This window comes from Nicotiana attenuata, unplaced genomic scaffold, assembly GCF_001879085.1.
Source record: "Nicotiana attenuata strain UT unplaced genomic scaffold, NIATTr2, whole genome shotgun sequence".
Lineage (NCBI taxonomy): Eukaryota > Viridiplantae > Streptophyta > Magnoliopsida > Solanales > Solanaceae > Nicotiana > Nicotiana attenuata.
This window is the reverse complement of record NW_017672674.1, coordinates 16,835-28,789: the sequence shown is the minus strand read 5'-3', so window position 1 is coordinate 28,789 and position 11,955 is coordinate 16,835. Positions and strand designations below refer to the sequence as shown.

Sequence of the window (11,955 nt, the reverse complement as noted above, 5' to 3'; positions counted from 1 at the left end):
GGGGGTTGAGAAGAGAAAAAAGGTGCATTAACCACTGAATTAAGAACAGTTAACATTCCCTAGATATCAAAAATACATGACTAGAGTGAAAGATTAAGGTCCAACATGTGATGATTATTTTTTCCATCTTTTGAATCTTTTTCTTTTTTTCCTACAATTTGTTCTTCTTCTCCTCCTCCTCTTTCTTCTTCTTGTTTCTTGGAATTAGAAGTAGAAGGACCTGCAGTTGCAGTAGTGTCAATTCCCATGAAATCTTGTGGATTCCAATTAACTCCAATATTAGCTGCAGCAGTATTTCCAGACTTAATGTTAATGTGATTGTCTTCAAAAATCTTTGATGATGTGTCTACTTGTACATGATTTCGGGCAATCAAACGGTCACGTACATCTTTAGTGCTTCTAATTAAAGCAAAAAACTTCTCCATTTTCTCTTCCTCATCTTCTTCTTCTTCTTCTTGTTCTACTGATTTCTCATTCTCCATATTCTTCCTCTTTGTCCTTCTCTCTCTATCCATAATATGCCTTTTTGATAATGAGAGAGGGGGCCAAGCTAAGGCAACAAACAAATATGGAAAATAAGGCTTGCCCCTTATTAATAAACTACTCACTCTCCCAACTACCTCCCCCAACCCACCCCTCCCAACTACCCCCCCCCCCCCCCAGAAAAAAAAAACACAAATAACCAACCAGAAAACAAAGGAAAAAAAATAGTGAAGAAAATTCTATGTGACATTGGTACTTTTGTGCACTAAATTTATAAATCAACTTTATTTTCCATTTAGATCTTTATTTTTGGGAATCATATATGTTTACCTCCAAGAGGGAAGAGATGTATTATGTCTGTACAAAAGGTTCTTTTAATTATATACATATGGTTTTTTTCACAAGAGATTAGTAAATAAATATTGGAAATTCTTGTGTTGTTATTTTCTTGTATTTAAATTGTGACTGGTCATATGTAGGAGATCACTCCTCCTTATATGTTCAAAGTAATGAATTATCTTACAAGTTAAAGTTCACAAACAGTTACTAATAAGATTACAATTGCAGTACAAATTTAACATTGAAAATTTTGAATGCTCTTTTTTAGATAATACCCTTCTCCCTAGGGCAAAAAAGAGAGAATATAACAGACGATAAAAAAGGTGAAGATTATTGGTGAACAACTCCTATTTAAATTGACTTCTTGGGCTTCATAGTTAATGCTGAAAGGTAAGGAAAAAAATACAGTACTCAAATTATTGAACAAAGTTGTCCAAAATGACCTTTTGATTGGAGTTGTTGAATTAGCTTGCGTTCTAACAACCATGGCTAGTTTTGTAATTGCAACGTGATTTCGAGAGACCAAAAAATCTAGAGAATTGCATCATCAACTACGACAGCCATTATGTCAAAGTACACCGACCAGAATATATGCCACGCCCATATCGCGACATGTGATATGTCGTATTGTGCAATTCACCTTACGCTCTAAATTCTTAAATATTAATTTGATTGTTTTGACAAATTAAATTTATTTTGAAATATTTAATATTTTTATAACAAAAAAGGCATATATTTAACCTGCTGTAATTGATGTTATACCTATTTAAAACATTTTAGAAAGACATATATGATTGCTTAAATAAATTACTATTCGATTATTAAAGCTATTAAATAGTATTTCTTTTTACGGAGGTATGAGAATCTTAAGTAAGAATCTTATTTTATATCTCGACAACTTTTTCTAGTGCTACAGATTTTTTGTTAACAAAAAAGTTTTACGATACTCTTTCTTTTTGCTCTTTACTACTGACTGTTCAATTTTTTTCTTTAATCTAGTCATTTTCAACAGACAAAAGGTCGAGATGTGATCCCACATATATTCCAAAGATATGCTAAAGAACTTATTTTTTCTTAATCGTTTTGTCGAGTTAAAAGTGAACAGCTAAATTGAAACACAACCGTATTACTAAAATCTAACTTTTGTTTTTTCACACCTTTTTGTCTTTTCTTTTTCTTTTTCATTTGGGAGTGTTGGACAGAGGAGAGAGTAAAGGGAATGCTTATAAAACTTTCGGTGGATTCTGGCCTAATTATTTACGTCTGTTGTCAGCAGCTCCTTCCCTAGGGTAGTTGTTGGGACTTCAATGCGAGTATTAAAGAAAAGAACAAAAAAAAATCCTTTCTATTTGGAATTTAAGTGATGAAAAACTCCAAATATTGGATCAAAAAACCATTAATAGTTCTGCCGTGAAATTATTTAGTTGCATATAAACAATTGGGTTTGTGCAGAAAGTTCTTAAAATTGGTTAAGACACCAGCCTAAGCAGAGTAAAGCTATATTCTACTGCTTATATCTAAAAGCAAAAGCAAGATCCAATCACATGTCCCGATTTAACCCTTTAGTTTAAACAAATATTGAATTATTAGTACTTCTCTTGTATTTTCCTATTCCTAGCCCCTTGCTATTGCACGGTGTGTCATTATTTCTAGCAGGATTGGCTCAATTCTTATAGTGTCGTATTCTTAGATATTTGTTATTGGACGTTGCACCATTTGCTTCCATGTCTTATTACCTTGTTGTTGCTATTGTCTGTTTATTACTACATTTTCACTTCTCTTGATCCGAAGGTCTTTCGGAAACAACCTCTCTACCCTCATAAGGTAGGGGTAAAATATGCATACACTTTACCCTCTCCAGACCCTATTTGTGGGATTTCATCGGGTATTTGTTGTTGTATTAACAACCAAATGTAGGGATGACAAGTTTAAACAACAGCAAATATCCACCGTCAAAGAGCTGAAGATGGGAGGCAATCAGCAAAGTGGTTAGTTCACCAATATGTCACTATGCCACCAGCTTCACATTACCTCATCAATTAGACAGAACCCAAAACAAACAAACAAACAAGTGGTGCCAACAATGCCGCCCCAACTTTCAGATTCTAGTGTAATGTCATATCCACATGACAGAAGAAAAAAAAAGGGGGTTGGGGGGTTTGGGGGGGGTGAGAGATGGTGATCTAAAGTCGAATTTTTCTGTAGTGTGTAACAGGTGTGCAAATTTTTGACATTGATTCCATCTCAATCAATGACCATGAAGACCAAGAATGGAGAGAGTGGATTTCTAATAGTTCCTTCTTTATGAATTTCAATGTTTGTATGATGGTTTGATAGGAAATTTGCTAATCATCCAACCACTGGACCCCATGTTTAGCCCAGAGATTACCAGCTTTATCTGGACCTTTGCTACCGAAGTTGTATCGTTCAACTGTTACATTGTTGTTGTCCAACTCACTTAAAACTGGAGATAAAACGTTCCACGCAGCTTCAACCTCATCACTTCTCATGAATAGATGGTTGTCTCCGTCTATTACATCGTGAAGAAGTTGCTCATAAGAATCGGTTATCTCAACGTTGTACCTAATGCATCAAACCAAGGGAAACCATAAAAAACAAGGAAATAGAGATCCTATTAAAGCTATTAAAATAAGAAAACAGAAAACATTACTTGTCCTTATAAAGTAAGTTCAACTCAGAAGCCTCCAAGTTCATGCCTAATCCTGGAATTTTATTATTGATTCTGACAAGTATGGCCTCATCAGGCACATCACGCAGAATTAAGTCATTAGTGGCAAGATTTTGCATATGCCCTCCATCTTTATTATAAAGGTTTCCAGGAACACGACGAAATTGTATACGAATTTCGACTCTGCAACACAACATTAAGGATAATTTAGGGAAAAGAAAAGGAGAGACCCATTTGATAACAAATCTCAAGCATGCATCAATTCTCACATTCTGAGACAGATATGAATAGTTTGAATGGAACATGTAGAAACTATCATAACAGCATGCGCAATCCAGATATACATCAAAACTTATACACGTCCTCTGTGTTTATGCAGTAGGATCTGATATTTCAAATAGTTTACGGTTAAATAGAGATATTCAACTAGGGAGCAGTAGCCACACCTGTTCTTTTTGAGCCCCCTGCCAGCCTTAATAAGAAAAGGCACACCATCCCACCGTGCATTATCAACGTATAAAACAGCACCAAAATATGTGGGTATTGGGTTGTCCTTATCCTTGAAGTTACTTCCAGAATCAGCTTCGTAATGCCCAAGAATTACATCAGATGATTCCAGTTTTCGTATTGATTTCAAAACCTTAACCTGATGAGTACAGCCTTATCACTAATTTCAACAAGAATTATTGAAATTTTTGTTGTAACATACAGAGAATAGAGGTTATATACCTTCTCATAACGAATATCTTCACCGTCAAGGGTGACAGGCGGCTCCATAGCAAGCAAGGCGACTGTCTGGAAGATGTGACTGTGTACAACATCTCCTAATATCCCATAGCCATTAGGATATCTATTAAGAGAAGGGGGAAAAAAGAAGAGGGTGAGGATTAGGGCCACATACTTGTAACCTACATAAGTTTACTGAAACCTTGGCTACCTTGCTGAGGTCTGCATGCCTAACTCTTCAGAAAAAGTGACCTGAAAAACATGGTCAATGATAAATTAAGACTTCTTGCATTATCGCCAAGGTGAATTGAGAGTCAATTATCCTAAGTAACTTACCTGTATGTTGTGTATGTAACTTCGATTCCATAATGGCATAAATACTACATTAGAGAACCTTAGAACCGCAAGATTTTCGATTGTGTTCCTTCCCAAAAGATGATCTATCCTGGATGACAGGCAAGTAAAACAGTGATCAGTAAATAATTCAGAATGCAAAGTCTTCTTGTCTCACAATTATCACAGAATGCGGTTCGAACCTGTATAATTGCTTTTCCTCAAAGTCTGAAAGAAGCGAGTTAGTCAACTGATGAGAAGAAAACAAACCCAGACCAAAGGGTTTTTCAATTATTACACGATTCCAACCCCTCTGCGTTTGGGCCTTTTCAGCAAGAGAGGATGCTACGTCGATAAGTGCTTCTTGAGGCACAGAAAGGTAAAATATTCTGTTTGCTCCAAACTTTCCCTAAGGTACACGAGCTGTTAAAAAGACAGGAATAGAAATAGCATAAAATTGGACACAACGAGCACTTAAGCGCACAAAAGTAAATCTTCTAAGCTATAAACGGACAGTCATCAGTGGCACTTACCTCACCTTCTTCCATGAGAGTATTGAGATTTGACATTCCTTCTCGGTTGTCATACCCTCCATTAAGATAGAATATCCTTTTGAGAAATGCATCCATTTTTTCTTCACAGTTTTCTCTGCATAAAGACACTACACAAAGTTATAATAAATCATCTTACGCAATAATTTTATTTTAACATATGGAAATAGAGACGAGTTTCTGTTCAATAATTTTTATGTTAAAAGATCAAATACAAAAGGTATGCGAATTTTCATTCCAGAAAACATTTATTTCTCTAATCACTCATAACTCATTCACTAGCCTTCCAGATGCTCTAGCAAACATATCTCAAAATTTTGAAGTGCAAAAGTCTGAATCTTTTTAGTTAAAACCTCAAAATCTAGAATAGAATCGGTGTGTGTGCGTGTGCGCATATTTCTAAAGTTTCAAATGATATAAATAGATAGATAGACGTGGTAAATATCTAAGACGAAGATACATGTTTATATATGCATTTGGAAGTTAGGAACATACTGGTGATCAATGCGGCAACTTAAAGTTGGTGCTATTATGGCTCTCAGATGATCTTCTGTCAAATTTTTCCTCGAGTACCCAAATATACCAAATTTCTGCAGCCATCAAAAAGCCAGTAAGCCTAGAAGGTTAACCTTATCTGTATATTACTTTCCAGTGGTACGCTTCTTTAGATAAAAAAAAAACTCAAGCAGATGCAACTAGCAAGATACTTCAAATATTCTCATTCAATCTATTAGCTTGATCTTTTTATTCGACTACCTTGTTAATATTTTATCCAAAAAGTTTCAGATTTCTAGTGCATCAATTGTTCTTGCCTGAATCTACTTCAAATGATTCTAACAGACAAGGAAGTACCAACCATTATATACTTCAAGTTAAAGTACCAAATCCATATCATAACTTCATGATGTGGTCAGTTCTCTTCAGAAGTGGAAGCCCTGACTCCTTGTCAAGCCCCACAATTCATCTCATAGTTCACATTCTACAATTGCACTTGGTCTGGCACACGAGTCCACTCTTCTGACATGAAACTTGCTCTAATCCTAACAGATGTAACTTGCCTCCAAATTACAAGCAATGTGACAAGTGTTATGGTCAGTAGCCAAAAGCTTAAAGGCACAAATTGCTAGAAAACTAAAGCCTAATACATCTTCAACTAGTTCAGTTTAACAAGCATGGCACCACCCCTCCCCCTCAAAAGGTTCTTCTAGATGTTAATCAAGCTAGTATGTTTGATCTCAATTAAAAAAAATTATACAAGCTACCAAAGATAGTTTCATTTAGTTAATTTCAGAAATTTTATAATCTGATACAACCAATTAATGTGACTTGTGAGGTACAACAGAAATTATATTTTCCATTGTTTAGAAATGGGAAAATACATAAAATGCACCTCGTACTTATCCCGAAAAATCAGTTTCACACTCAACCTTTAGGGGCGTCCTAGTACCACCCTATCCTTATTCAAAGTAAAATTAATACCTCCTTCAAAGGTGAGGTGGCAGAGATACTAATTTCACCTTACTCAAAGCACGTGGAAGGCTGAAAAAATGTAAAAAGCTACTTAAATTTTACAGATGTTATTTTTCCATTGGTTGTTACATTTAATTACACTTAATTAGTTGTATTTAGTGTAATACTAACCCTTTTTATTTTTATTTTCCTTGTTCTTTTTCATTTTCCCGTTTTCTTTTCTTCTCTTTCCTCTTTCCTTTCCTTCTTTCTCTTTCCTCCATTGTCACAAGAGAGCAGCACCATACAATCATAATCGTAACAGAACAAAAATTAAAGATTGATAGTTCTTTCTCCACCTATTTTATCACCTCATCCACCCTCCAATTGTTCTTCACAGCTTGGCTGGAGCAAATAACCAAGGTGGAAACGAAAACACAGCACTTTGTTGGATCTTTCTTAGCTTCCTCTTGCTTTGCAGTTGTGTTCTACACATTAAATTCACTTTACATTTTTATCTTTTGACCAAGAAGGAAAGAAGAAAAAGGAAAAGAAAAACCCAATACATGAGATCATTTTCTTGTCAATATAGTCAGCTAGCTTCTCTTGCAATTGTTCCATCAGAAAAACTTTTTCTGAAAAAGTCACTTCTTTGGTTGTAATTTGGTTGCCCATGGAGATCCGACAAATGTGGCTGAAAATTTTCCAGCAAGCTGGAAAAGTTGATAAAAATATTTGGAATATTTTGAAGGAGAGAAATAAAGGTTCGGGTGGGGGTGGGGTGGGGGGATTATTCCAATAAAAGAAATAAAAAAAATGAAAAAACCTGCAAAAATGCCACGTGTCAGTGCGTGTAAACACTACTTGGGTAGAATTTGGTTGTGGCATTTTAGGGGGTAAATAAATTCATCTAGGATAAGGATAGGTGGTAATAGGATATCCGTAAAGATTGGGCGTGAAATTAACTTTTCGGGACAAGTATAGGGAGCAACTTATGTATTTTCCCTATAGAAATATATAATAAGATATGTGCCTTTAGTAGTAGATGGGGTAACATTATAATAATGTTAAATTATTAAGTAGTAAAGGAAGCATGAATATTGATGTCAGTGCTATATCGTTTAACAACATACTCAGTTAATTATATATTTGTATGGAATCATATTAAACATTGACAAAAAATAAAATCTGAACTAACATAAACTTTCTGAACAAGCTGGTTCATTAACAACTCATTTCCTACTCATATGAGGAAAGGGAGCACAAGGAATGTGTCTTCTATAAAAATAAGGATGCACCATAACAGATTATCGGGTATAAGTTTCATACTGCATCTATAACCCTTAACCGACCAACCAAAAACTTAAGAAGAAATTATGCTCCACTCAGATTAGACATGAATATTATGGACACTGAACAGGATAGAAATATCAACAGATGTATAGATGTCAAAAAGGAGCAGAATGGTAGTTGATCCAATGTACCTACCTCTGGAAGATGACCACTGTAATACAAAGCAAATAATGCTGGAAATATTTTCGTTCTGGCTAGTAAACCAGTGGCCCCGATAACTGCAACGCTAAGAGAGGCTGAATCATCAGTTTCTGCATCAGTACTGGATGATGGAGTCTCAAACAAAGGCAACTTTATGGAAACCTCCATCCCAGAAGCATCAACTTTAACTTCTTCATCAAGTGAAGTAGTGCTTCCAGTTCCTTCCACATTGAAAGATGTAGACCTTATGGAACAATGCGGTTTGTTGACTTCAGGAGGTTGAACATGTGCCACATTAATCATTTGTGTTCTGGTTTTCTTTATTGTCTGTCCCTTTGAAAGAATCTATATCAGTCTCCAGACAAATATTCGCCATCACAATGGAATTGGCCAGAAAAGATGCATGCAATGAATTCCCCAACTAAACCACACTATTATAGAATGCAGGAAAAGTGAGCTACGAAAAGACAAAGCTAAAAACATGATTCACCAGTTTCTTCTGATTCGAAGATGAAAGAGTTACTAAAAAGTATCAGTCAAACTGAAAATATTGCCAACAGTTTGGATTCATCTAGTCAACCAGTTCACCCGACTAAATATATTTAGGAATTCAGGGCATGCAGGAAGAAGAGATACTTCAGTTTGGTGCTGTAGCATGTAGGACATGCATGTTAATACCGCTTTGACACATCTCGGGAACGGATTTATACGTCTTTCTAGTTTTTTACCATTATCTTTTCTGGTAAACTCGTCTTGAAAGGAGCCCAGAGGTGATTTAGAATTGTGACAGCAGTAGAACATGGTTAAAATAACTAATTATATTATCATTCAGCAGCTCAATTAAATACCGATTTTAGCAGATCCAGTTATTGGCCTTATGCTTGCGATTTGATAATTTCTTCTTCAATAACTATAAAATGTGTATATAAAACTTTCACTTAGTGTATTGTGCAAAACATGAAAAATCACATATTTCGTGAAAAGGTTTAGTGTTATGTCAAAACTTCCTTCCAACCAAATTTAGCACATTTTATTGGGGCATCTAGAGATGCGACCAATCCTAGGTGGTAAAATGGTTGACAGAATCTCAATAACTGGGAATTTCTGTGCTTATCCATCTGAACTTTAATATTAATGGCAGAAAACTAAAGATACTAGTAGTTAGTAATTTGTACATAGAACCACTTATATTAAGTTGAGAAATTATGACATAGCCCCTATACTCACTTGAAACACGGACAACTAAATAGATTAGCAATTTCGGAAAAATAAAAGGGGAAGAAAAAGAAAAAGAAATTCTGGATCATAGCTTACAAGACAACCTAAAATGACTCGGGGTATGGTCATGTTTAAAAGTATACAGAAGTATACATTGAAGGGTTCACAAATTACCAATACTTATGCTATACTTGTTTGACATGGAAATGTCAAGGCATACAATGTAACGTAGATCATCGGTTCAGTATATCATAATCAAGGTACATTTAGATGTCTTCCTTCACATATTTAAGCCCAAAAAAAGATCTTTTTATCAGTGCGACAGTAGAAACTAACACTCTGTTTGGATCATTGTTTCCTATCGTTTTATAATGTATTGTATTGTATTGTACCGTATCGTTTTATGAATACATTGTTTGGATAGATTGTATTGTTTGTTATTGTTAAATAATATTTTGTTGTTTGGTTTGACTGTATCTTACTGTACTGTAACTGATAAGTTTACTAAAATACCCTCAATTGTTTAAATATTAAATTTATCAAAATTATGTATAAAAATAATTTTAAAAACCAAAACAGAAGAAGGCAAAACACAATAAGGAAGCAGAACAAAGGAGCGAGACAGTAAAAGGCAAAACAAAGGAGCACAACTAATTAGAATTGAGTTACAAGCAAATTAGGAGAAAAAAATAAAACAGGAGACAACAAAACACCTTTAACATTGGTCTGGAAAAAAACAAAGTAGGTTATAAGTTGGAGATTTGGAGCTAAAATAGAAAAAAGATAAAGGGTAAAATAGAATTATGGAGTAATAAGTTAGGGCATAATTGGAAAGAAAAATAGGAAACAATCCCACCACACCAAATCGGTTGTTTCAAAAAAGGGAACTTTTCATTGTTCCGGAACAATGGATTTAACAATACAATACAACCAATTTTAATGAAACAATCAAAACAAACATTGTTTTGGGATAACAATACAATACAATACAACGAGGAACAACCATCCAAACAAGCTGTAAGATCGTACAAACATACAAAATTTCTCATCTAAGACCAAACAACAAACATACAACACACACACGCGCGCTTATATACACATACACATGAACTCACTCTTAAGTAAAAGCACATAGATACACGTAGCATTCTTCCCCTCTAATTCTTTTACATTTTTTTACATAAACACACTAGCACTCAAATTCGAAACTAGAATAAATGATTAGTTACTTATTCTCTGTATCGTTCCAATTTTATCGGCTGTCCCCCAAGGAACGATAGTCACCTGTTATATCACTGAATTACAACATTCTTCAGTCTATGAACACCAATTTTCTTCGTGCAGTCTGAAATAACTTACTTTTTCTAGTAAATTTCATATACTTCTTCATAAATTGAAAATTTATAAAAAGAGGAAATAGAGAGCACCATATAGCTCAATTTGGTTCACCAGGAAAAATATGAGAAAATGGATTCAAAGTTTACCGGAAAAGTACGGACAGCTGTTGGTAATACAGCGAGTTTCCGATTAGTTGAGGGGAAGATTGAGATCTCTGATGAAGACGTTGATAGCGATACTGATGAAAGCGACGCCATCACTTTGATTCTTCCGATCAACACATTTCTGTTGTATTTCCCAGTATATATATCGTTGTTTACTATGAAAAATACGTTGACAAATCCTCTGATGTCTGGGTTTTGACTTTTGGTGATGTTTTGGGCTTGGGTTCTCACATTTTTTGGACGGATTCCTCTCTGCGCGTGCAATTGCAGCTTAACTTTCGCCCGTCATTTGTAAAAATGATATCCTATTTGGTCACTCCTTTTAATTTATACTAGTCTCTCGGCACGTGGAAGACACGTGTATGCTGAGTCAGGTAATTTACGTTAATATAAAATAATATTAATAATATTAAACAAAGCTTTACGTTACATAAATTACATAACTTATCTACATAGTATGTCAAATCATCTATTTTTTCTTATAAATTTGTGTAATTTTAACTTGTATTTTACTTGTAACAATTATATCTTTTCTCCTGCTTGGTCCTTCTCTAATAAGTGGTTCATTATTCCTTACATGCAAACTACATCTAAAATTTCATCAAAACATTGTATAAAATGAATTACTTAAGAAACATTATTTTATCAGCAATTTCTTCTTGGTATGTTTTGATGTTGTCAAGCAAGAAAACAAACCGTTAAACCGAAGGAATATATATTCCTTCTATCGTATAATGTATGAATAAAATTGCCTAACGGACAACTGTTTTGAAATCTTCTTCTCTACATCGAAATCAAGAAATATTACTTCGCAAAATAATCTCTAATATCCATGATTTATTGGACATTTTGTCATGCAAAGAAATAACGGTGATCTCCACTTGGTTCTGACCATCTATGACTATGATGAATGGTTTTCACGCTGGTATATGTACCTTATTTTTGTGGATTTCATTTTTCTTCTTCGTTTTTATATGCCTTTCGTGATTATTTTTGTAGATGTATTTTTCAACTCATATGTAGTTAATTCAAACATTGCATTGTTTACTCTATTGCCTCGACTTTATATATTCCTATCCTGCTATATACCTTCTATATTATAAGTTTTACCCAGGATATGAGTATGATCCAAGAAGTCATTTTGAAATCATATCTCCAGCGACTCCTCAAG

General features: G+C 34.5%; 1 protein-coding gene across 3 annotated transcripts; it reads right to left on the bottom strand.

Moving 5' to 3' along the window:
- Positions 1 to 2,789: 2,789 nt before the first annotated feature.
- LOC109214062 (glucose-6-phosphate 1-dehydrogenase 4, chloroplastic) lies at positions 2,790 to 11,065 on the bottom strand. 3 transcript variants are annotated; one of them, XM_019377941.1, is made up of 12 exons: positions 10,767 to 11,065; positions 8,059 to 8,397; positions 6,942 to 7,058; positions 5,617 to 5,711; positions 5,104 to 5,218; positions 4,774 to 4,979; positions 4,574 to 4,682; positions 4,449 to 4,489; positions 4,241 to 4,361; positions 3,958 to 4,157; positions 3,494 to 3,694; positions 2,790 to 3,405 (listed from the first exon to the last, which is right to left on the bottom strand). In XM_019377941.1, the coding sequence occupies exons 1-12, from the start codon at positions 10,875 to 10,877 to the stop codon at positions 3,168 to 3,170; spliced, it is 1,893 nt and encodes a 630-aa protein (XP_019233486.1). In that variant the 5' UTR covers positions 10,878 to 11,065; the 3' UTR covers positions 2,790 to 3,167. The 3 variants fall into 3 exon arrangements, with proteins under 3 accessions (XP_019233486.1, XP_019233487.1, XP_019233488.1); XM_019377942.1 differs by having other exon boundaries at positions 8,059 to 8,391; XM_019377943.1 differs by lacking the exon at positions 6,942 to 7,058.
- Positions 11,066 to 11,955: the final 890 nt, after the last annotated feature.

Coding starts and splice junctions, on each gene's coding strand:
- LOC109214062 (XM_019377941.1), bottom strand. CDS start 10,877: ATGGCGTCGCTTTCATCAGTATCGCTATCAACGTCTTCATCAGAGATC. Junction 4,980..5,103: donor CTCTCATGGAAGAAGGTGAG/GTAAGTGCCACT, acceptor CGTGTACCTTAG/GGAAAGTTTGGAGCAAACAG. Junction 4,158..4,240: donor AAGATATTCGTTATGAGAAG/GTATATAACCTC, acceptor TGTACTCATCAG/GTTAAGGTTTTGAAATCAAT.